Genomic DNA, 26,343 nt, shown 5'->3' with positions numbered 1-26,343 from the left:
AATGTAATCATATCTGATTGAGGTTTTTACTGTGTGGTATATAAGTCACCCGTGGCCTAATTTCCCCCCCCCCTCCCCCCCCCCCTCACCTCTTGTCCCCTTTCTTTCTGGCTGCTCTTTCCTTTTCTTTCCCTTTCTTTTATGCTCTACGCTATCCCCTCGTTTTCCTCTGGGCTCTCTCCGACATTGGTTTTATTATGTAAGATGTTATGTTATCATTATGTTTTTTCGGATTTTGGATGACTGGGTGTGCTTGGCACACACTGAGATACTCATGCACTCATTGATACTGTTCCATGGTTTCTTACCGTATTTCATGTCGGATTGTATGGTCTATGTTCTGTTTTTCTTTGTCTTCTTGAAAAATTTTTCAATAAACAGAAATTAAACAAAAAAAAAGATTCTCCTTCACTGGAACTAAGGGGCCAAGCCCAACCCCTGAAAAACAACCCCACACCATAACCCCCCTCCACCAAATGATTTGGATCAGCGCACAAAGCAAAGTCCATAAAGACATGGATGAGTAAGTTTGGGGTGGAGGAACTTGACTGGCCTAACCTCAACCCGATAGAGCACTATTGGGATGAATTAGAGCGGAGATTGCGAGCCAGGCCTTCTCTCCTTTATCAGAGTCTGACCTCACAAATGCACTTCTGAAGAATGGTCAAACATTCCCATAGACACTCCTAAACCTTGTGGACAGCCTTCCCAGAAGAGTTGAAGCTATTCTAGCGGCAAAGGGTGGGCCAACTCCATACTGAACCCTACGGACTAAGACTGGGATGCCATTAAAGTTCATGTGCGTGTAAAGGAAGGTGTCCCAATACTTTTGGTAATATTGTGTATGTTAAATGCACATATAATCTTTTAGGTTGACTGTTTTTTTCAATGAATGGTGAGGCGATAGCCTCTTTAAATACCAACCTGCTGACAACCCTAAATGCACTAACCCAGAGCAACCAATAACATTTCAGCTTTGAATACTTTCTTGTAGTTAGAGCATTAATTGTTGAATGGTCTCCCCACACTTTGCCCTATTGTATAGACCTGTTGCAGTAATTAGGTGTAGTTATATATTCATACCCATCAATAACACAGTTTAATGGCACCCATTGCAAATTTTAATGCAGCTCCTGATGCTGTAGGTATGAACATGCATTTTGATGATCCATATCTGATGGTGTGGTTCTTTTTTTGCAGTTAAAATTACATGTAGAGACAGGTCCACTTTATGTTCTACCCATAGGGGGTAACCACAGAAAACACAGTCTGGAGGCAAGATGAAATGGTGTTGACTTTGTGCTATTCCTGCTGAGATAGAAGAGAATTTCCTCCTCCTATAGGGTGATACAGACAGAAGGGGGCTATGAGACTGTCCTCCTCCTGCAGGGTGATACAGACAGAAGGGAGCTATGAGTCTGTACTCCTCCTGCAGGGTGACACAGACAGAAGGGGGCTATGAGTCTGTTCTCCTCCTGCAGGGTGATACAGACAGAAGGGAGCTATGAGTCTGTCCTCGTCCTGCAGGGTGATACAGACAGAAGGGGGCTATGAGTCTGTCCTCCTCCTGCAGGGTGATACAGACAGAAGGGGGCTATGAGTCTGTCCTCCTCCTGCAGGGTGATACAGACAGAAGGGGGCTATGAGTCTGTCCTCCTCCTGCAGGGTGATACAGACAGAAGGGGCTATGAGTCTGTACTCCTCCTGCAGGGTGATACAGACAGAAGGGGGCTATGAGTCTGTCCTCCTCCTGCAGGGTGATACAGACAGAAGGGCCTATGAGTCTGTCCTCCTCCTGCAGGGTGATACAGACAGAAGGGAGCTATGAGTCTGTCCTCCTCCTGCAGGGTGATACAGACAGAAGGGGCTATGACCAAATTTAGACCCCTTTTAAAGGCTGTGAAAGGTGAATGGAGACGGGAACTCAGGTGCACAGATCTTACCACCAGAGTCCCGTTGAGTTTTAAGCTTGAGGGTAGTTCAGCCCAGCTGTGTCCACCTAGAATTGAAATGTCACTGTGATTCAGACAGAGAAGAGCTATCGGTTTGGCTCTCTGTACTGGGGATGCCATAAAGCTACAATAAATTTGGACTCTTTGTAAGTCCTGCTCATGCTAAACCTTGACCGATCCCATATGTCCTTTTCACCTCTTTGTTAGATACATCCTGAATCCTTTGCCCCTCCCCTTGCAGGGTGACATGAAGTAATGCATGTACTGACCCCAGAGAACTAAGCAGGCAGCTGATTTTCCTCCCCTTATTGCTGGGTAAATGTTCTCCCGCTCTCTCAGCACTGCCAGAGTGGGGGAACCATGCACGAGGTGAGCGTAATTTCATATGTCCTTTGTCCCCATGCCTCGAAGAACGCACGCCGGTTCCAGAGTGTGCCGAGGAGCTCCTCACGCACGCGAGTCTTTCTTTATGTTGGGCTTGTTGCCGAGAATCTGGTCAATCTCAACTACGACTGGTGGTGTCAGATGGGCCAGAACCTGAAAAAAAATGAAAGACAGAAAGGATAGATTTTGTCTCCAGTAATCATGTCAGAAGCTTTGAAATAGTAAACTCCAGCAGTCTAGGCAAAGTGGAACACTGGTCTTGCACCTTGATCTCAGACCCAGCAGGAAACTCCCTGGTCTTCTGACCAACTGACCTAAGAGGCTTCCCACTTACCACCTTTCAGTCTCATGTTAATGATAGCATGGACTTCAATCCTGTTTCGAAAAAACACTAACCCTCTCCTTAACCCACCCCGTAATCCTACCTCTAATTCACTATGTACCCCTAAACCTTACCTTGTCTGGTAACCTAACACTGTTCCTGCTTGTAATCCCTATATTAACCGTCCCTGTTACCCCAACCCTAATATTAACCTATCCTAAAACTCTAAAATTAACCCTCCTTGTTACTGCAACCCTTACCCCAACACTAACCTTCCTTATACCCTCATAAAAACCTTCCGGTAACCCTAACGTGAAGCCACTTTATATTCCTTACACTAACTCTCTCTGTAACCCTATAAACAGGGCTTTTTTTCTCTGAGAATAGGTGCAGGAACTCACCCCTTCTGAGTCACCCATTGTCTCCACCCACTACCCACCTCTGAGCATTGTCCCTTGGTTCCACCCCCTACCCACCTTCCATGCACAGCAGCAAAATAGCTCACATAGAAACAAAAGATCCACCCCAGCAACATTAGACCCCCTCCAGTAGTAACAACCACTCTCCCAGCAACCAGTATCAATAGATAAGCCAACAATAGACCTCTACCTCAACAGGAGAGCCCTACAAACAACATAAGATCTCCCCCCCCCAGCAACAATAGACCCTCACACAATACCAGATCCCTACCAGTAACAAAGATCCCCAAGCAGCCAGCATCAAGAGACCCTCCAACACACCCCACACCACTTGCTATTACATACATTCAGTGCTGGAGGTGCCGGAACTGCGTTCCACCGCGTTCCTGCTGAAAAAAAAAGCCCTGCCTATAAATATTCCTCTCTGTATTTCTAACACTAAACCTCTCTATAACTCTAGTATAGATGTAGCACCCGCCTAGGTAGGTGCTAGAGAGAGAGTATAGTTTTGGATCTTTTCTGCTTACTAAAGGAATTGCCAGGTAAATCTATATTGTTCTCTGCCTACGAGAGAGCAGGATCTGCTAGTGGGGTCTGCTTATTGTGCTCAGGTGAAGCTCAGTTTGTCTGAAGTGTTTCATACTGGTCGAATAGGGAGGCATATTGGAAAGTATGAGGAAACCTGACGAATGAGTACACAGGCATTTAGTACAGTCCTGGTGATTGGCAGAGGAAAGTGCTTTGGTGCATGCTGGAATACTGTATAAATGCCAAGATCACATGTGCTCGGGGTCTTTCCGCTGGAGAGTTGCCATGGGGAGTTAGAGAGGAACTGAACCCGGAGGTCCTGCAGAGCTGACTGGAAGGGAGACACTGGAAGGATCTGATTCTGCATACAGTGAGTACTGTACAGATCTGTGTCAAGAGGCCTGACCTTAGGGGGGCTATCCCTGCAGCTAGAAGAGTTAGTGGATGGGTATAAGTAAAGGGGATGTTGGAGAGTCTCCTGAAGATAGTATTTCACCAAGTCTATTGCTGGAGAAAGAGAAAGGAGACTTAACCCTTTCCATACACTTGCCAGTATGATCAAAGCAGTGTGACTTCTTCCACAAGTAACCTGGTGAGGCCAAGTGAGAATTGTCCTTATCAACTGTAAATAGTTCCAGTTGGAGTATCTCATTATTCCCTTCTCCCATCTAAGTTCCACAGTAAATACCAAAAACCAATACCCCTGGACTGTTCATTGAGTAATGAGTAATTGGGAGTAAGGATGAATGTGTGAACTGTACCCTAAGTGACTGTCTGCTGGTAATCAGAGGAGGCCCAAAAAGTAATCACACACAGCAAGCTCTGCGGGGACAGTGCTACAAAAACTTTTCTTGTAATTTTACCCATCCCTTAATCACCAGTGCCAACTCATCAGTGTCCATCAGTGCCTCCTCATCAGTGCCCATCAATGTCGCCTCATCAGTGCCTCCTCATCAGTGCCCATCAGTGCCTCCTCATCAGTGCCTCCTCATCAATGCCGCCTCATCAGTGCCCATCAGTGCCTCCCCATCAGTGCCCATCAGTGTCGCCTCATCAGTGCCTCCTCATCAGTGCCCATCAGTGCCTCCTCATCAGTGCCCATCAGTGCCTCCCCATCAGTGTCGCCTCATCAGTGCCTCCTCATCAGTGCCTCCTCATCAATGCCTCCTCATCAGTGCCCATCAGTGCCACCTATTAGTGCCCATCAGTGCAGCCTCATCAGTGCACATCATTGAAGAAGAAACGTGATGTATTTGCAAAATTTTATAACTAAGAAAAACGTTTTTTGTTTTTTTATTTTTATTTTCGGTCTTTTTTTATTTGTTTAGCAAAAATAAAACCCAGTGGTGATTATATGCTACCAAAAGAAAGCTCTATTTGTGTGAAAATAATGATAAAACTTTGATATGGGTACAGTGTTTCATAACCGCACAATTGTCAAAGTGCAACAGCGCCGAAAGCTAAAAAATTGGCCTGGGCAGGAAGGAGTTGAAGGTGCCCAGTATTGAAGTGATTAAACCTTAACAGTAACCGTCCCTGTAAACCAAAGCCCAATCCTCCCTGTAACCCCAAGATTAACCCCTCTGTAACCTCAACATTAACCCTCCCTGTTACCCCAAAAATAAACATCCTTTCAACCCTAACATGAATCCTTTCTGTAATTCTAAAACCAACCCTCCATGTAACCCTAACACTAACCCTTTCTGTAATTAGAACACTTCCCTTTAACCTTAAAATGAACCGTCCCTGTAACCCTAAACTTACATTTCACATTAATCCAAACTCTAACCCTCTTTGCTGCCCTAACATTGATCCTTCCTGCCACCATACCATTAACCCCTCTCCTAACACTAACACTCCCTGTACCACTAACACCAACCCCCTTGTAACCCTAACACTAAGTCTCCCTGTAAGAATTAGTAAGATAAGACGATATAGAGTCTCTTGATGGAGAACATGTGCCCAGACAATAAAGTATTTACATAATTTGAACAAGTAGTAAAAGCACCTCAAAGCAAATTCTCATTTATCTCTGTAGCTGTAAGGATTGTGGAACAATTCCTCTTTAAAGTTCACAACAGAAGTACTGAAATCTCATTTTTTTTCCATACAGAGCAAAATCTTGGCTGCTGTCTAATGCAAACACACAACAGGAGCTATAAGGTGTTCCAAACCACTTAAACGTGACTTTCGGGACGCTGTTGTTGACAATGAATTACTTTATAGTATAAGCACCTAGAGAGGGGAGGGAGGGTTTATACCTAGAGAGGAGAGGGAGGGCTTATACCTAGAGAGGGGAGGGAGGGTTTATACCTAGAAAAGGGAGGGAGGGTTTATACCTAGAGAGGGGAGGGAGGGTTTATACCTAGAGAGGGGAGGGAGCTTTTATACCTAGAGAGGGGAGGGAGGGTTTATACCTAGAGAGGGGAGGGAGGTTTTATACCTAGAGAGGGGAGGGAGGATTTATTCCTGGAGAGGGGAAGGAGGGTTTATACCTAGAGAGGGGAGGGAGGGTTTATACCTAGAGAGGCTAAGGAGGGTTTATACCTAGACAAGGGAGGGAGGGTTTATACCTAGAGAGGGGGGGAGGGTTTATACCTAGAGAGGGGAGGGAGGTTTTATACCTAGAGAGGTGAGGGAGGGTTTATACCTAGACAAGGGAGGGAGGGTTTATCCCTAGAGAGGGGAGGGAGGGTTTATACCTAGAGAGGCGAGGGAGGGTTTATACCTAGACAAGGGAGGGAGGGTTTATCCCTAGAGAGGGGAGGGAGGGTTTATACCTAGAGAGGCGAGGAAGGTTTTATACCTAGAGAGGGGAGGGAGGGTTTATACCTAGAGAAGGGAGGGAGGGTTTATACCTAGACAAGGGAGGGAGGGTTTATACCTAGACAATGGAGGGAGGGTTTATACCTTGAGAGGGGAGGGAGGGTTTATACCTAGAGAGGGGAGGGAGGGTTTATTAAAAACTCTCTTACTGCTGGCTAAAGCTTACTTTCCATGGCATATAAAAGGTCTGCATTTCTTACCAGCCCCAGGACCACCCCCCCCCCCCCCCAACAGAAAAAAAACCTCTGCCACTGACACATCCAGGTGGTGCAGGTGACATCATTGTGGCAGAGTGGGGAGCATGAAATGCCATGAATATGCACTCCAGTCCATGAGAATTGGGCAATCTAATGGGATTTGCGTGCAAACAATTGGTTGTGTTGGGGGAGGGGGGAGGGTGCTGGCAAAAAAAGAAGGCTTTCCATTTGCCATGGAAGGTACACTGATGAGCACTGATAGGCGCTGATAGGTGGCACTGATGGGCGCTGATAGGTGGCACTGATGAGCACTGATAGGGGACACTTATGGGCAATGATAGGTGTCACTGATGGGCACTGAGGGGTGGCACTGATGGACATTGATGGGGGGCACTGATGGGAACTGATGTGCAGCACTTATGGGCAGGCACTGATGGGCATTGAAAGGCAGCACCGTTTGGCATAACTGATGGGCACAGACTGGTGTCACTGATGGGCACAGACTCATGTCACTGATGGGCACAGAGTGACATCACTGATGGGCACTGTTGGGGCTGCATTGTAATCAGTGCCTTGATTACCTTTACACATATTCCCTGTGAGCAGATGCTGTTTTTCAGCTCTCCTCACCTCACACTCTATCAGTGTGAGAGAGGAAAAGCCGATAAACTGCATTTTCTTTTTTACATGTGATTGGCTGTGATTGGACACAGCCGATCACATGGGTAAAGAGCTGTGGCCGAAATAAGTCCCCCCTCACCCCCACAACCACCAAGCCAAGGTTGTGGGGAAGAGGCCCTTGTTCCAATCAACATGGGGACAAGGTGCTTTTGGGGGGTGGGGGCAGAGCCCCTCTGCCCCAAAGCACTCCCCCCCACCTTAAGGGCATGCATCCAGGTATGGTTCAGGGTGGAAGGGTTGAGCCAGGCTGCATGCTCAGATAAGGGAATAGAATGGGGGGCCGAGTGACCAGTCGGAATGTCCGAAGGCTGGCCGGAGACTCGAACAAAGCTGGAGTCGGCTTTGATCGGGTCTTGGATCTAGTAACCTGGAAGCGATGTCATGACATCACTTCCTGTTTACTGGAGCCTTAAAGGCGCCAGAATAAAAGAAAAAATTACAGTATTGAAAATAGCCAAACTTGGCGTTTTGAATGCTTTTAAGTGCAAAGGAGGGATTTGAGGTCTTATAAAACCCCGATCCCCCCATAAAGCGTACCTGGCACTGCCTATTACTGTCACAATGATGTTTACATTCCTTGTAACAGCAATAAAAGTGATCAAGAAAAAAAAAATAAAAAAAATAATGGGACGGTGTAAAAATAAAAAATACAATAAAATAAATAAGATTTTTTTTTTTTAAAGCGCCCCGCCTCTCCGTGCTCGTGCACAAAGCGAACGCATACATACAGTTAGTCACGCCTGCAAACAGTGTTCAAACCACACATGTGAGGTATCACCACAATCAATACAGCAAGAGCAATAATTCTAGACCTCCTATGTAATATGTATATATATATATATATATATGTAAAATGTTTGGAAAATCTAAGTAATTTTCTAGCAAAAAATGCTGATTTTAACTTACAAGCAACAAGTGTCAGAAAAAGGCTTAGTCTTCAAGGGTTTTTAACAGTGAGAGTGCAGCAGATGATTATAATGAACCAGACCCTCCCATTCAGATTTAGTTTTCAAAATACATGGTGAAACAAACAGCTATTTCTTCAACAAAAGGTAGGAATCTGCAACAAAGTTGGTTAAAAGTCCTGCAATATACATAGATCACCCAGAGGGGATTGTTTCTTTCCCCAACAAAAGTACAGGTATTCTAAACTAGGGATGGGCTCTGTGTTCAGTTCGACGTGAACATCAGCTGTTTGTGTGTTTGCAGAACACACAAACAAATGGGGCACTCAGCGGGAAGTTTGCCCGCCGATGAGCGCCCATAATGCACTGCACTGTTGCAGTGCACTGATTGCTGATGATTGGCTAAAGCATGCACCTGACCTGTATGCTTTGGCCACTCACAGCACAATGTCCTGTCAGAGCCATGATTGGCCAAAGGCAGAGTGCCTTTGGCCAATCATGGCTCAGGGGCTAAGTTCACGCACCACACTATATAAGGCTGCTTCTTACACGGCAGCCGTGTATAGTGTGTGACAGTGTAAGATTAGGCAGGTAGTTAGTGGATAGTGTGTTCAGTCAGTTTAGTGCAGTCAGTGTAGTGTTCAGGTATACCCCACTTTTATAATGAATGGATATGTTTTAGTCCTGAGTCCCCTCTTGGTGCTCCCCAAGTTTTGTGTCCCTGTCACTTCCCTGTCACAAAGTTCGGGAGCAGTGCCATGCCAAGCTGACCAATATTTCCCATAGAAGCCAATGTTAGACAGGGAGCAGTGCCATGCCAAGCCGACCAAGGCTTCCCATAGATGCCAACGAGCACTGAAAGCTCAAAATTGGTCTGGGCAGGAAGGGGGTGAAAGTGCCCTGTATTAAAGTGGTTAAAGAAGGGGAGCAGTGCCATGCAAAGCTGACCAATATTTCTCATAGATGCCAATGAGCACTGAAAGCTGAAAATTGGTCTGGACAGGGAGGGGGTGAAAGTGCCCTGTATTTAAGTGGTTAAGGGGAACCCTATGACAGAATTTCTAAAAAAAATGGCATGGGGTCCCCCCTCCAAAAAATCTATAACAGGCCCTTTGGGTCTGGCAAAGATTTTAAGGGGAACTCCACGCAACCCCCCTTCCTGAACCATACCAGGACCATTTCCCCTCAACAAGGGGAGGGTGCTTTGGGGTGCCCCCCAAAGCACCTTGTCCCCATGTTGATGGGGACAAGGGCCTCTTCCGGACAACCCTGGGCTGTGGTTGTCAGGGTCTGTGGGTGGGGGGCTTATTGTAATCAGAAAGCCCCCTTTAACAAGGGGGCCCCCAGATCCCACCCCAGATCCCACCCCCCCCCCATGTGAATGGGTATCGGGTACATGTTACCCCTACACATTCACCAAAAAAGTGTAAAAAAGTAAAGACTACAGAACAGTTTTTTGACAAGTCCTTTATTAAAAAGAAAAAAAATAGTGTCCCTCAATGTAAATCCATTGTCAATCACGACGCCCACTGGACCCGAAAAATAGAAAAAAATTCAAAAACGCTTCGCCTCTTCAGAAGATATTTGCCATTGGCCCGATCTCCAGCTTTGACAGTTCTTTTATAGGCAAGGGACGGGGCCACCCGGTTACATCACCCTGTGGCACCGCCTCCTTCTGATGTCACATGACGTCAAGTAACGTCGGAAGGGGGCGGTGTCACCGGGTGACGTAAACGAGGGCTACGTTATTTTATGGCAAAAACTGGCTTATAAACCTTTAAAATGAGGACTTTTGATTTTTCATGTTTGTGTCCCATAGACTTTAGTACAGTTCCCATGTTCGCTACAACTTTTCCCTGTACGAGATGTTCAGGTGCAAACCAAACAGGGGGGGGGGGTCTTCGGCCCATCACTATTCTAAACACAAATGTATCGCCTAGTCAATGGCCCCAAGGCAGAAATGTATAGATTGCTTGGGTCCTTGGGGGGGGTTACAGGTGTACAGCATTAAGCATTCTTACCTGAATGGATCCCAGATTCTCCATTAACTGGTCAGAATTGGAGACGCCCAGCAGCACAGAACTGACTCCCTCGCTGCGCAGGCACCATGCTGGTAAAACAGAGAGACCAGTCATGACATATAACAGACAGCTAAAGGAGAAGAAGGTGAACCCAGAGGACCTCTCCTTACCGATAGCTAGCTGGGTGACTGTGCAGTTAAGACGCTCGGCGATAGGATGGAGTTCTTTTACCTTGGAGTGCTGCTTCTTGCCTTCTTCACTCCCAGCTTTTTCTTTCAGCCAGTGATACCCCTAAACAAAAATACATCAATTCCCTCGTCTGGTACAATAGATGAAAGGAACAGGCACTCATGCAATCAAACAGGGCTCCTGTGGAGAGCTGGATCATCCACAAGGCAACCTAGGCAGGAGTCTAGGGCCCAGTGGATATCCAGGAAGTGTATTAGGACTACAGAACACCTCCCCCTCTCCTCTTTTCCACGGTGGAAGGTGTTTACAGACAGAGATAGGAACAATGCTAATGGATAAGAGTTACTTTATCTGATTTTTTTCTGAAACAAAGAGATAAAAAGTTGACAAGGGAGGGAGCTCAGCGCAGAGCATGTGATTGACAGCCTAAGCTCTGTTCCTGTGTGCTGTGTAAAGGGAAGGGGGGTGTTCCTTCCCTCCAAGCAGCTCTCAAAGTTCTCCCCACTGAGCTCTGCTGTGTAAAACTATAGCTCCTCGCCCTCTTTTGTTCCTCGGGCCACCATACCACAGCTCCCTGGACAGACTTCTTAAGCGGCCTTCCTGTTGCAGGCTCACTCACTTCACATTTAGCCCAAATGTGAGTATTTTAAAGGGAGGGTTATTCACCTCCTCTTAGTTACAATCTTCTCCTACTCTCTGGTATATAACACGAGACCATATTGGTTCTTATGTCTCTTCACAGATATTTGATGCATCTGCCCCCCGAGGAAGTGGAGCAATTCCACGAAATGCGTAGGGCTCATCTGATGCACTATGGACAGTTCATTATGCCTTATCTATTCCCCTGCTTTTGCTTTAGATTCTGGGATGGAGACGTAAAGTTCCAAAACTCCCCTCTTTTCTTACAGACAGAGATAGGAAAGATCCTCTTTTCCACGGTGGAAGGTGTTCTGTAGTCCAGAGACATAGATAGGAACAATGATAATGGATAAGAGTTACTTTATCTAATTTTTTCCTGACACTAAGAGATATAAAGTTGACGAGGAAGCTCAGCACAGAGCATTAGATTGAGAGTCTCAGCTCTGTTCCTGTGTGCTATGTAAAAAAAAGAGGGGGGGGTCTCTTCACTGAGTATATGTGTGGGTTCACAACCACTTTTAGCCCACGTTCACATTGGTCCAATTTGACATGTGATTTGACAAATATGAGCCGATTGCTCCGTCCGAATCGGTGCGTCGCCGACTTTGCAGCGCGGTACCGATTCCCAAAAGTAGTTTCTGTACTATTTTTGGCGACTTTGGGGGGCAATTTCAATAAACATCTGTGCAGGAACCCACAAAGATGTCTGTGAAATTGCCCAAAGTCGGGCTGAAATCCCGGCTTGAAATCGTGTGATTTCAAAACGGTCTCAGTGTGAACCTAGGCTAAACCCTATTACACCCTATTTTTGGACCCAGTGACACTATCTCCTCTGTGCACTGTGCAATGCAGACAGATCATGGCTGGTGGGAGGAGTCAGCAGAGTGTTGTATAGAGTTTCCTAAAAACAATCTTGGTGTCAGGAAAACTTATGAGAAGTGACTCATGCAGATAGCAGAGGAACAAAGCAACAGACAGAAATTACACTTAGTGCTCTGGATAGAGACAAGTATACCCTATAGATCAGGGATCCTCAAACTATGGCCCTCAAGCTGTTGCAGAACTACACATCCCATGAGGCATTGTAAAACTCTGACATCCACGGACATTAATAAGCATGATGGGAATTGTAGTTCCCGAACAACTGGAGGGCCATAGTTTGAAGACCCCTACTATGGAGGGATATGCTTTGTTCATTTTTCATGTCTGAGGTTTACAACCACTTGAAGTGTCCCTCCTGTGGCCATGCTGCTTAAAAAATGCACAAGATGTGATCTTCCATGTTCATACAAAGTTCCAAAGTTACCTTGAATGAAGCTCTGGATTTTTCGGGGATGGTGTCGGCATATTTTCCAGTGATTAGACCACAGGCCAGCGGAGACCACGTCATGGAGCCCACGCCTGAAAGAGAAGATTATGATATGAGATCTCAGCTTTTTTTTTTTTTTGCCTTTCTCTTCTACGTATATCACATATGTTATCTACTTTCCTAATCCATTCCTCTGTACTTGGAACTTATTTTGTCTTCTGATATTTTGGGAGTAACCTTTAGACATTAAACAGATTAGGAGCTCCTATACTGGTATTTCTGTACGACGGAAAATATGATCGGATGGAGTTCGGATGGTTGTTGAGTCTACAAAAGAGTCATCTGGATCCTACTCAACATCTGGTCTATCTAGGGCAGGGGTAATGAATTAAAATTCAAGGAGGTCCGGTCGCTAAAATTTTCTTTGGGCCGAGGTCCGGATCTGAAGTCTGTGCTATGACTCAGAAAGATGGGCAAAACAAAACGTGTTCATCAGCGTTGTTCTTAACATAAAATATGCCCATTTGAGTGCCCCTTAACATAAAATGTGTCCGAGAGCGTGACCCTTAGCATAAAATTTGCTCATCAGCGTGACCCTTAACATAAAATAAGGGGCACGCTGATGGGCACATTTTATGTTAGGGGGCACTCTGATGGGCACATTTTATGTTAGGGGGCACGCTGATGGGCACATTTTATGTTAGGGGGCACTCTGATGGGCACATTTTGTTAGGGGGCACGCTGATGGGCAAAACAAAACGTGTAAATCAGCGTTGCTCTTAACATAAAATATGCCTATTAGAGTGCCCCTTAACATAAAAAATGCCCATCAGTGTGCCCCATAGCATAAATATGTCCATCAGAGTGTACCACAGCATAAATATGCACATCAGCATGCCCCTTAACATAAAATATGCCCATCAGTGTGTACTACAGCATAAATATGCACATCAGCATGCCCCTTAACATAAAATATGCCCATCAGTGTGTACTACAGCATAAATATGCACATCAGCATGCCCCTTAACATAAAATATGCCCATCAGCATGACCCTTAACATAAAATAAGGGGCAAGCTGATGGGCACATTTTATGTTAGGGGCACTCTGATGGGCAGAACAAAATGTGCCCACCAGCGTGACCCTTAACATAAAATATGCCCATCAGCGTGCCCCTTAGCATAACATTTGCCCATCAGCGTGACCCTTAACATAAAATAAGGGGCACGCTGATGGGCATATTTTATGTTAAGGGTCACGCTGATGGGCACATTTTATGTTAGGGGCACTCTGATGGGCAGAACAAAATGTGCCCACCAGCGTGACCCTTAACATAAAATATGCCCATCAGCGTGCCCCTTAGCATAACATTTGCCCATCAGCGTGACCCTTAACATAAAATAAGGGGCACGCTGATGGGCATATTTTATGTTAAGGGTCATGCTGATGGGCACATTTTATGTTAGGGGGCACCCTGATGGGCATATTTTATGATGGTGGGATCGCTGATGGGCAAAAGAAAACGTGTAAATCAGCGTTGCTCTTAACATAAAATATGCCCATTAGAGTTCCCCATAGCATAAATATGTCCATCAGAGTGCCCCTTAACATAAAATATGCCCATCAGTGTGTACCACAGCATAAATATGCACATCAGAGTGCCCCTTAACATAAAATATTCCCATCAGCGTGACCATTAACATAAAATAAGGTGCACTCTGATGGGCACATTTTATGTTAGGGGGCATTCTGATGGGCAAAACAAAACGTGTAAATCAGCGTTGCGCTCAACATAAAATATGCCCATTAGCGTGCCCCTTAACATAAAATATGCCCATTAACGTGCCCCTTAACATAAAATATGCCCATTAGCCTGCCCCTTAACATAAAATATGCCCATCAGCTTGTCCCTTAGCATAAAATATGGGGCACATTTTATGTCAAGGGAGTACTCTGATGGGCATATTTTGTTTCTTTTATGGGGCACTCTAATGAGCACAACAAAATATGCCACTTGTCTGCACACTTGTTAAAGCTTGAGAGGTTTTTTTTTAAATGCAGATATTCCCCTCTAAAAATGTGCTCCACATACCTGGAGCCAGGAGCTGTCCAAAAGCCGCGAACAGGGGGGAGGGGCGTGCACATAGTGTCACACCCTAGCTCGCTGCCCTGCTTAGAGGAAGCCGCAGTCAGGAGCAGGGGGCGGGACGCGCGAGTGACGTCACGCCCCTACTCGCGGCCCGACATTACACCGCAATGTCTATCAGTCAGGAGCAGGGGGCAGGGCGCGCGCGTGACGTCACGCCCCTACTCGCGGCTCGCGGCTCGCGGCTCGCGGCCTGACAGGACACCGGCTGCAAGTGAGCTGGGAGCCGCAGTGAGGAGGGGGCAGAATACAGGTGGCGGTCCGGGCGGAAGCATCGCGCGGGCCGCCAATGGACCGCGGGCCGCCATTTAGTGACCGCTGATCTAGGGGCTCAATTCAACACCGTTCAAGGTACACTTTCTCTGCCTCTAGAGAAAATCCCGGTGGTACGAGAGAGGATTCATCCGGCCCTCTCCTCCACCTTTCTGACGGCATCCCAGTGTCTCAAGATCATCGGAACTATGGTCTCAACGGCCCCTATGGTCAAATGGGCACTATGGCGAACACGGCCTTTTCAAAGGGGCTTCCTTCTGCAGTGGATTCTGGAAGAGCACGAGCAGCGTATCTTTATTTCCCACAGCATGAGAAACAGCCTGTTATGGTGGCTCCAACGCAAGAACCTGCTCAATTGCCATTCCTTAGTCCCCATCTCTTGGGTTATCATTACAACAGACGCCAGCAACTCTGGTTGGGGAGCCCATTGCATGGCAGAAGTGGCTCAAGGGAAGTGGTCTCCACAAGCCTACTCCCTGGTCTCCCACATCCTGGAGCTCCGTGCGGCCTTTCTAGCGCTTCAAGCCTTCCGCTATCTGATAGAGGGCAAATCCGTGCTCCTCCGAATGGACAACACTACGGCAGTGGCTTACGTGAAGAGGCAGGGCAGAACCAGAAGTCTCTCCCTTCTTCAAGAGGTAGACCCAATCATGACATGGGCCTAGGTCCATCTGTCCAACATCTCGGCAGCCTACATTCCGGGGCCACAGAATGTCCAGGCAGATTTCCTTTCCAGAGTCCAGTTGAATCACGAGTGGATTCTGTCACTAGGGGGTCTCACCCGAAGTAGACCTGTTTGCATCTCCATGCAACCACAAGCTGGACCGGTACTTCACACGCAGCAGATGCCACCAATCTTGCGGGACAGATGCTCTGACCGACAAATGGGAATTCAGCAGGGCATATGCCTTTCCCCCGTTTCCCATCATCCTCAGATTTCTACAAAGACTCCAAGCAGAAGATGTGGAGATCATCATGGTGGCCCCTCATTGGCCGAACAGGCCCTGGTTCCCACTTCTCCTGCAGCTCAGTTATCAGAACCCGATTCCCCTTCCTCTCAGACCAGACCTTCTCTCACAGGGATCGACATTCCACCCCTGCCCTGCTCTGCTCCGGTTAACGAACGGTCTGGTTCTTGAGAGGGAGAGGTTGGAATCCTTCGGGTGCCCTCCTGGGGCAATCCCTACCTTAATGAACTCTAGAAGACCAAGCACGTACAGAGTTTACTGCAGAGTCTGGGCTAAATTCTTCGAATTTACGTATCCAGAGGGAAATTCTTCCTCTGAGTTCGGAGTTCAAGATGTTCTGAAATTCCTCCAAGCAGGACTGGATAAATCTCTCTCAGTCGGGACTCTCAGGGTTCAAATTTCAGCATTGTCGGTATTCTCAGGCTTCCCCTGGGCCAAGCATGCACTTATACAACAATTTTTCAAAGGTGCGGTCAGACTCAGACCTCAGAGGAAACCAAGATTTCCGAAATGGGACCTTCCTCTTGTCCTTAACGTCTTTGCAAGATCTAGTTCAACGGATCCTATCTCTATCAGAGAACTCACCATTAGGACAGCCTTTCTGGTGGCAATCACTTCAGCCAAAAGGGTTTCTGAGATCAGTTCCCTTGGTCATAAAGAACCTTTCCTTACGTTCTTTCCGGATCGAGTGGTCCTAATTCCGATGCTCAATTCCAATCCAAAAGTGACATCGGTTTTTCATGAGAACCAGGAGATTGTTCTTCCTACCTTTCGATCTTCTGAAGATAACGAACCTCATCCCTTGGATGTAGGGAAGACTCTAAGGGACTACCTCCAGTCAACAGCTTCTTTCAGGCAGTCAGATAACCTCTTTGTCCTTTTCTCGGGCAGAAATAGAGGAAAGCGGGCTTCGTCAAGGTCTATTGCAGCCTGGATTGTGTCTGCTATTCAACGAGCTTACTGTGTAGAGGGTTTGGCTCCTCCGGAGGCGGTGACAGCCCACTCAACGAGAAGCATCTCGACGTCCTGTGCGGCTTCACAACATGTTGTGCCAGAAGTAGTCTGCAGAGCAGCTTCCTGGTCTTCTGTTAATACGTTTATGACACATTATTGTGTGGAGCCAGCCTCCTTATCTTCAGTTAATTTTGGCTTGACTGTTTTGTCTGCTAATAATTTGAATTAACATTTTCTTTGTTAAAGCATTCCCACCCGTGTGGTTTGGGCTAGTTATTTCCCACACGTAGGCTGCCATGGAGACTGTCAGGAAAACGGAAAATTCCTATCAGATACTTACCGTAATTTTCCTTTCCTGATGGTCTCCATGGCAGCCGGAGGTCCCACCCTCTGGTCTTGGATTCGGCTAAGATATGGACCACTGGCTGTACCTGCAAGCTGAAATTTATAGAGGGGGGTCCTATACCATTGGAGAGGAGGGTTAACCCACACGTAGGCTGCCATGGAGACCATCAGGAAAGGAAAATTACGGTAAGTATCTGATAGGAATTTTCCGTTATTTAGGGTTTTACTTTAAGCAAAGTTAGAATAGCTGTTTTTTGTTTTTTTAGGATGTTTACGACCCTGTGTTGCCATCTCAATGGTGGTATGTCACCATCTTGATTGTTTCATCCTATACAAATTTAAATAAACAGAATAAAAAAAAAAAAAAAAGATTACATTTCTTATTTTCCAAAAAATTGCGACAAAAAATTACAACTTCAGAAACTCACCATGCCTCTTATTAAATACCTCCGACTGTCTACTTTTTCTAAAAGGGGTCATGGGGAGTCAATTGATCAATTTTCAAATATACAGTATCTCACAAAAGTGAGTACACCCCTCAGATTTCTGTAAATATTTTATTATATCTTTTCATGTGACAACACTGTAGAAATGACACTTTGCTACAATGTAAAGTAGTGAGTGTACAGCTTGTATAACAGTATAAATTTGCTGTCCCCTCAAATAACTCAATGCACAGCCATTAATGTCTAAACCGCTAGCAACAAAAGTGAGTACACCCCTAAGTGGAAATGTCCAAATTGGGCCCAATTAGCCATTTTCCCTCCCCGGTGTCATGTGACTCAATAGTGTTACGAGGTCTCAGGTGTGAATGGGGAGCAGGTGTGTTAAATTTGGTGTTATCACTCTCACTCTCTCATACTGGTCACTGGAAGTTCAACATGGCACCTCAAGGAAAAGAACTTTCTAAAGGATTTAAAAAAATGGATTGTTGCTCTATAGCCTAGGCTATAAGAAGATTGCCAAGACCCTGAAACTGAGCTGCAGCACAGTGGCCAAGACCATACAGCGGTTTACCATGACAGGTTCCACTCAGAACAGGCCTCGCCATGGTCGACCAATGAAGTTGTCTTTGTGAAATGGACGCATGAGTGCTGCCAACATTGCTGCAGAGGTTGAAGGGGGGAGGGGTCAGCCTGTCAGTGCTCAGACCATACGCCACACACTGCATCAAATTGGTCTTCATGGCTGTCATCCCAGAATTAAGCCTCTTCTAAAGATGATGCACGAGAAAGCCCGCAAACAGTTTGCTGAAGACAAGCAGACTAAGTACATGGCATACTGGAACCATTTCCTGTGGTCTGATGAGTCCAAGATAAACCTATTTGGTTCAGATGGTGTCAAGCGTGTGTGGCGGCAACCAGGTGAGGAGTACAAAGACAAGTGTGTCTTGTCTACAGTCAAGCATGGTGGTGGGAGTGTCATGGTCTGGGGTTGCATGAGTGCTGCCAGCACTGGGGAGCTACAGTTCATTGAGGAAACCATGAATGCCAACATGTACTGTGACATACTGAAGCAGAGCATGATCTCCTCCCTTTGGAGACAGGGCCCCAGGGCAATATTCCAACATAATGACCCCAAACACACCTCCAAGATGATCACTGCCTTGCTAAAGAAGCTGAGGGTAAAGGTGATGGACTGGCCAAGCATGTCTCCAGATCTAAACCCTATTGAGCACCTGTGGGGCATCCTCAAACGGAAGGTGGAGGAGCGCAAGGTCTCTAACATCCACCAGCTCTGTGATGTCATCATGGAGGAGTGGAAGAGGACTCCAGTGGCAACCTGTGAAGCTCAGGTGAACTCCATGCCCAAGAGGGTTAAGGCAGTGCTGAAAAATAATGGTGGCCACACAAAATATTGACACTCTGGGCCCAATTTGGGAATTTTAACTTAGGGGGTGTACTCACTTTTGTTGCCAGAGGTTTAGACATTAATTGCTGTGTGTTGAGTTATTTTGAGGGGACAGTAAATTTACACTGTTATACAAGCTGTACACTCACTACTTTACATTGTAGCAAAGTGTCATTTCTTCAGTGTTGTCACATGAAAAGATAGAATAAAAGATTTACAAAAATGTGAGGGGTGTACTCACTTTTATAAGATACTGTATATACCATAGTTTGTAGACTCCCTAACTTTCACACAAACCAGGTAATATACATTTGTTGGAATTTTTTTTTTTTTTTTTTTTTTACCAAAGACATGTAGCAGAATACATTTTGGCCTAAATTTATGAAAAAAATAGATTTTATTGTATATGTTTTATAACAAAAAGAAAATATACATTTTTTTCTTTTTTCAGTTGTCTGGAGTATACAGGAGGCAGCTCTGTGTATTATACAGAAGGACTCACCTATCTTATGGTACAGCTCCGGCATTTGAGTCTCTATCTTTTCCCGCTGAAATAAGTGATATTCGGCTTGTTCGCACACCGGAGGTATGAGATTGAACTGACGGGCCACGGAATACGCCTCCTGCCACATTAGAGACAGCAGAACATCATCAGAAACATACAGTATGGATGGAAATAGTCGATTTTCTTATCAAATTCAACATTTAGCATTTCACATTCATTCTCCAATGAAAAATCACCAGATTACATTTTCATTGGCTGAGATGAGTTAAACCAACTAAGGAAACCAAGGTGTGACCTTTGCTCTGCATATGACCTTACATTTTCCTTTTAACCCTTAGTAAATCCTAATTGGTCCTAATTAACTCCTTCCTCCCCTTCTCCCTTTAGATAATATTGTTCTGCTGTTTTCTTTTAACCACTTAAGCCCCAGAAGATTTTACCCCCTTCCTGACCAGGGCCTATTTTGCGATTCAGCACTGCGTGAATTTAACGGACAATTGTGCGGTCATGCGACCCTGTACCTAAACGAATTTGACGTCCTTTTTTTCCCACAAACAGAGCTTTCTTTTGGTGGTATTTGATCACCTGTGCGATTTTTTAATCATGCGCTATAAACAAAAAAAGTGCGTCAGTTTTGCAAAAATAACAATATTTTTCACATTTTTTTATATGAAATTCCCAAAAACAAAATGTAAAAATCAAAATTTTTTAACATATTTTCGGCCAATTTGTTTTATGCTACCTATGTTTGGTAAAAAAAGTCACAAAAAGCATATTTTGATTGGTTTGCACAAAAGTTATCGCGTTTACTAACAAAGGGAAAGATTTTTGTCATTTTTGTTGTTTTTTTTTTTTTAACGAGTAATGGCGGCGATCTGCGATTTTTTTTGAGGGACTGCGACATTGCGGCGGACAGATCGGACCCTTGACTGACATTTTTGACACTTTTGGGGTTACCAGTGACATTACTGCAGTAATCAGTCCTTTACATATGCACTGTTACTGTAAAAATGACACTGGCAGTGAAGGAGTTAACTGTATTGGAGAGGGAGGGGTTAAGTGTGTCCTAGGGGCGTGTTTCTAACTGTGATTGAATGTGGCTTGATGTGTAAGAACAGAGATCAATGGTCCTACATAGTAGAACCGTATGATCACCATTCTTACACAGGGGAGAATGACAGACGGCTTTGTTTACATCAGCCGCCTGCCTTTCTTCCGATGCAACGGACGATCGCAAGTGATGTCCGCCGGGCACACGCGCGGGGGGTCCGTGACCGCGCGGGAGCGGGAGCGCGCATCTGGCGGCGCACGCTCGCTCCCTAGAGCCTCACAGGCTAGCGACGAAGTACTACGTCGCTTTGCCTGTGAGGGGCTGACCGCCGCAGTAAATAGTCGTGCGGCGGTCGGCAAGCGGTTAAGGCCGAACTTTACCCAAAAAGGGGAAGTTCTAATTCCCCTTCGTCCTTTCCTATAACTGGAATGTATTTTTTTGGGGGGGAACAGGTACTTGATTTTGACAGGTACCCCCTCCCACTTCCAGTCAGCTCACTGCGGCTAATTGAGCAGCAATCCGCCCCCTCTCCTTTTCCCCCAGGCTCTGGGGGGACACATCACAAGTCCCAGGAGACTGCGGGACCCTTCAGCCGGCTGTGAAGCCACGAGGAGTCAAAGTCGGCTGCTTACAGTTAAGGTGTTGGCGCCTGGACCTGAAGACAGGCAAAGAGCCGGGCAGAGATGTATAGTAACTAAGTAGAACTACTTCACTACTGTACTTAAGTACCGAAAGGCGGTATCTGTACTTTCCTGGAGTAGAATTTTTTCTCCTACTTCCACTTTTACTTCACTACATTTTTTCAATGATTTTAATACTTCTACTCCGATATTTTTTTTTCGTGCTGCATAGTTACTCGTTACTATTATAAAAATTACCACTGCCAGTACAGTAGATGGCAGATTTCATGAAGCTCAAAACATGTGTATTATCAGCGCATACGAAAATAAAAGCTACTGTATGTATAAATAAAAGCTGCATTTGAAATAATAAAAAACAATATGATGTTCAAACTTTTGATTTCTTTCTTTGATAACTACATAACACAGTACTTGTACTTTTACTTTCAGTACTGGAGTAGCAACATTTTTAAAAAAACTACTTGCAATACTTAAGTACAAAAAATGTTGAATACTTTAGTACTTCGACTCAAGTCACTTTTTGATCGAGCACTTCCACTTCTACTCAAGTCACTTTTTGATCGAGCACTTGTACTTTTACTCAAGTATGGGTTTCGAGTACTTTATGCAACTCTGGATCCGGGTCAGGTGAGGACATCGCTGGATCCTGGGACAGGCAAGTGTGTTTTTTAAAGGTCAACAGATACAGTATTTGTAGCTGATGCCATTTTTGTTTACAGGGTGCAGCTCCTCTTTAACCACTTTACGATCGCCTGCACCGCATATCCTGCAGCAGGGCAGCCACTCTGCACCAGATCATGTACCTAGTACGTGACCCGGCACTTCTGGGTCTGGGGAGCGCCACCGGTGACCCGCTCCTGCTGTGATTAGACACAGCAATGATGAGGAGGTGGAGGGCGCTCTGGATAGTGGATTCTGCCCAGAGGTGATGTCCACAATGGATTGGATACAGAACAGGCAAGTAGGCGTCTCAGCAGCACTAGGGCAGCAACTCCAAGAGGGAAGCAAACTCTGGTAAAAAGAAAACAAAAGGGGCCTCTAAGTGCAGAAAACAAAAGACTTTTATTGCCAAAGGATAAAAAGGCATTTACTAGCATTAAAATAAACCAGGCTCATCAAAGGATGTGGCAAGGAATCCAGTGACAGGTGGTCCCAGGGGTGATCCAATGTGCAGCTCGATGGTGAAGATCCCAACCAACCAGCAGAGGGTGGGGGGGGGGTTGGGGCTGGCGCAGGAGAAAGAACCAGGAAAGATGGCCGTGGAATACAATTGCCAGGAAGTGATGTCAAAAGGGCGGTACGCATTTTGGAGCGTCGATTGGCTCCTTCTTCATGCATTAGGCTGCACATTGGACCACCCCTAAGACCATCACTGGATTCCTTGACACATCCTATAATGGTTTATTTTAATGCTAGTAAGTGCATTTTTATCCTTTGGCAATAAAAGTCTTTTGTTTTCTGCACTTAGAGGCGCCCTCTGTTTGTTTTGATTATACACAGCGGGAGCTGATCTGTGGGTACAGCAGAGTCGATGTCCTCTGGCACCCGCTGATCATTAGGCAGAGAGCAAGAATGGCGATCTGTCTATGTAAACAGAGGAAGGCATTGATCCTGTGTTTCTGCAAAGCCTATTGTGGTGTCAGTGGGAGGAACAGTGCCCCATTGTTGGTGTCAGTGGGAGGAATAGTGCCCCATTGTTGGTGTCAGTGGGAGGAATAGTGCCCCATTGTTGGTGTCAGTGGGAGGAATAGTGCCCCATCATTGGTGTCAGTGGGAGGCATAATGCCCCATCATTGGTGTCAATGGGAGCAATAGTGCCCCATCATTGGTGTCAGTGGAAGGAATAGTGCCCCAGCATTGGTGTCAGTGGGAGGAATAGTGCCCCATCATTGGTATCATTGGGAGGAATAGTGCCCCATCATTGGTGTCAGTGGGAGGAATAGTGCCCCATCATTGGTGTCAGTGGGAGGAAAAGTGTCCCATCATTGGTATCAGTGGGAGGAAAAGTATCCCATCATTGGTGTCAGTGGGAGTAATAGTGCCTTGGATCATTGGAAGGAAAGGTGCCCCAAGGGCTGGATAAAGACAAGCAAAGGGCTGCATCTGGACCTTGACCCACAGTTTGGAAACCATTGCTCTTTAGTGTGTACTTGTCTCAACTTGAGCACTAAGTGTTAATTCTGTCTACTGCCTCCTTCCTCTGCTATCAGCATGAATCCCTTCTGACAAGTTTTCCTGACACCAAGAGAAAAATGGTGACAGGGGAGGGACCTCCAGCTGATTGACAGCCTCAGCTCTGTTCCTGTGAGCTTTGTGAAGTGGGGTGTGTCCCTTCCCTCCAATCAGCTCTCAACACTCTCCTAATTTGATGTAACTTCAGGTCTTCGCCCCCTGCTTATTAGAGCTTAGAAATCCTGTGTAAATTCTGTACTTTGAATGAAAGAAGAGGAAAGATCGCTGTAGATAAACAGGTACAACTTATGTAGGAGGTTTTTTTTATTCGTCTCTGTGTATCACCTGAAGCCAGTCACTTCACTGGGTATATGTAAGGGTTCACAACCACTTTAACTGCTTGCAGACTGCCCACCGCAGATATACTGTGGCAGGCTGGCTCAGCTGCGCGAACCAACGTATGGGTGCGTCGGTTCGCTGGAGATCTCCTGGGGGCGAGCGCTCACTGCCGCCGCCGCTACCGCCCCCCGCTAGGCAGCGGAGATGCCGATCCACGGGCCGGTGGCCGGGATTGCCGCCGGGCACCTGCGATCGCTCCCCGATGAGAAAGAACGACGGTCTGCTGTTGTAAACGCAGCTGACCGTTCTTCTCTCTGAAATGATCACAGAACCCTTGTGATCCTTCTATTAATAGGATCACAGGTCTCTGAGTTGATTCCACAAGTCCCTCCCCCATACAGTTAGAAAACACTCCCCTAGGCTCACACTTAACCCTTTGATCACTCCTGGGTTAACCCCTTCCCCGCCAATGTCATTAGTACAGTGACCGTGCATATTTTTAGCACTGATTACTGTAGTGATGTCACTGGTCCCCCCAAAAGTGTCAAAATCGTCAGTTAAGGGTCCGATCTGCCCACCACAATGTCGCAGTCCCGCTAAAAATCGCAGATCACCGGCAATACTAGTAAAGAAAATAAATAAATAAAAATGACATAAATCTTTCCCGTAGTTTGTAGACGCAATAACTTTTGCGCAAACCTATCAAAATACGCTTAATGCGATTTTTTTTTTACCAAAAATATGTAGCAGAAAACAAATTGCCCTAAAATATTACAAAAATTATGATTTTTTATTTTTTTTATTTGGGAATGTTATATAGCAGAATGTGAAAAATATTGTTTTTTTTTTTTTTTTTCAGAATTTTTGCTCTTTTTTTGTTTATAGCGCAAAAAATAAAAATCGCACACGTGATCAAATACCACAAAAAGAAAGCTCTATTTGTGGGGGGAAAAGGACATCAATTTTATTAGGGCACAGCGTCACACGACCGCGCAATTGTCAGTAACGCAGTGCCAAATGGCAAAAAATGGCCTGGTCATTAGGGGGCAAATCCTTTCCGGTCCAGAAGTGGTTAAATGTTCATTTGTAAAACAGATTTATAAAATAGTAGCAAAAAAAAAAATATTCAGAAAAAACATCTGCTTAAAAATATAAAATTAAAATGATCTAAAACCATTACATTTGTTCTGTAAGACCACCCATGAAAGGAGGCAGAGAACGCTGCGGGCCCGGAGAGCGTACATACACGTGACGTACACAGGGGGCGCTCCGGGAGTGAAGAGATCATTGCTCCTCATCAAAGACAGACATGAAAAGGAATGGGATTGCTGTGAAGATGCTCCATGATTCTCAGATCTTTGAAGCTGCAGCTGTGTATTAATGTATAAAGTAGTGGATAGCGGAGGCTTGGAGTGGGGTGACCTCCTTAATGCAGCTTAATACCGCCAACTTATCTTTTCTTTCCATAAAGGATAATCATGCTTTCAGAATTATATCTCCTCCATCAGAGGACATTAAGCTCCCTTACAAATAAAACCTCTTACTTGTCTCTTCTTTTCCTGGGCTTTACCAGCTCTTATCAATGACTCTGGAGAGGGTGTCCATTATAGGGAACGATATAGGCCAGCATAGGGGACACAAACTGCATCAAGAATCCCTCTAAGGTAAGGGGTCTCCAAAATGTAAAAATAAAGGGCCAGTTTACTGTCCTTCCGACTATACAGGCAGGGGACGGAGGAAAGGATCAGGACCCCTATCCTGCAGTGGTTTTTACTTTTTGCTAAATAAAGTAGTTTTGTACTGTTTTTGGGATTGCAGCCATCAAAATTTTTCATTTACCCTGATCTCTGTGTCAGTAACAGGGCGTGCACCCTACTCTTTAGATTACAGACTTGGATCACAGCCTTGCCGACTCACCTGTGAGCAGCGGGACTTTGCTTCACGAGGATCAGCAGAGCTGGGGGTTACTACTGAGTGGGGGATCAGCAGAGCTGGGGGTGGGTGTGGGATCAGCAGAGTTGGGGGTTACTACTTAGTGGGAGATCAGCAGAGCTGGGGGTTACTACTTAGTGGGGGATCAGCAGAGCTGGGGGTTACTACTGAATGGGGGATCAGCAGAGCTGGGGGTTACTACTTAGTGGGGGATCAGCAGAGCTGGGGGTTACTACTAAGCAGGGGATCAGCAGAGCTGAGGGTTACTACTGAATGGGGGATCAGCAGAGCTGGGGGTTACTACTAAGCAGGGGATCAGCAGAGCTGAGGGTTACTACTGAATGGGGGATCAGCAGAGCTGGGTGTTACCACTAAGCAGGGGATCAGCAGAGCTGGCGGTTACTACTGAGTGTGGGATCAGCAGAGCTGGGGGTTACTACTGAGCGTGAGATCAGCAAAGCTGGGGGTTACTACTGAGCGTGGGATCAGCAGAGCTGGGTGTTACTACTAAGCAGGGATCAGCAAAGCTGGGGGTCACTGCTGAGTGTGGGATCAGCAGAGCTGGGGGTCACTACTGAGCGTGGGATCAGCAGAGGTGGGGGTTACTACTGTGCATGGGATCAGAAGAGCTGGGGGTTACTACTGAGCATGGGATCAGCAGAGCTGGGGGTTATTACTGAATGGGGGATCAGCAGAGCTGGGTGTTACTACTAAGCAGGGATCAGCAAAGATGGGGGTCACTACTGAGCGTGGGATCAGCAGAGCTGGGAGTGACTACTGAGCAGGGGAGCTGCT

General features: G+C 46.0%; 1 protein-coding gene across 1 annotated transcript in view; it reads right to left on the bottom strand.

The window, feature by feature from the left end:
- Positions 1-1,192: 1,192 nt before the first annotated feature.
- KCNAB3 (potassium voltage-gated channel subfamily A regulatory beta subunit 3) overlaps positions 1,193-26,343 on the bottom strand; it is a 95,274-nt gene continuing 70,123 nt past the window's right edge. The window contains exons 10-14 of the mRNA XM_082257020.1: positions 19,411-19,531; positions 12,370-12,464; positions 10,406-10,526; positions 10,236-10,324; positions 1,193-2,489 (exon numbers count right to left, since the gene is read on the bottom strand). Coding sequence (XP_082113146.1) covers positions 2,400-2,489; positions 10,236-10,324; positions 10,406-10,526; positions 12,370-12,464; positions 19,411-19,531 — 516 coding nt within the window. The 3' untranslated portion in view covers positions 1,193-2,399. The remainder of the gene's footprint in view (positions 2,490-10,235; positions 10,325-10,405; positions 10,527-12,369; positions 12,465-19,410; positions 19,532-26,343) is intronic.

Source organism: Pelophylax lessonae (genome assembly GCF_965119305.1).
Source record: "Pelophylax lessonae genome assembly, chromosome: 4".
NCBI classification, from domain to species: Eukaryota; Metazoa; Chordata; class Amphibia; order Anura; family Ranidae; genus Pelophylax; species Pelophylax lessonae.
Note: the sequence above shows the minus strand (reverse complement) of the source record. Positions and strands in the feature narration are given on the sequence as shown.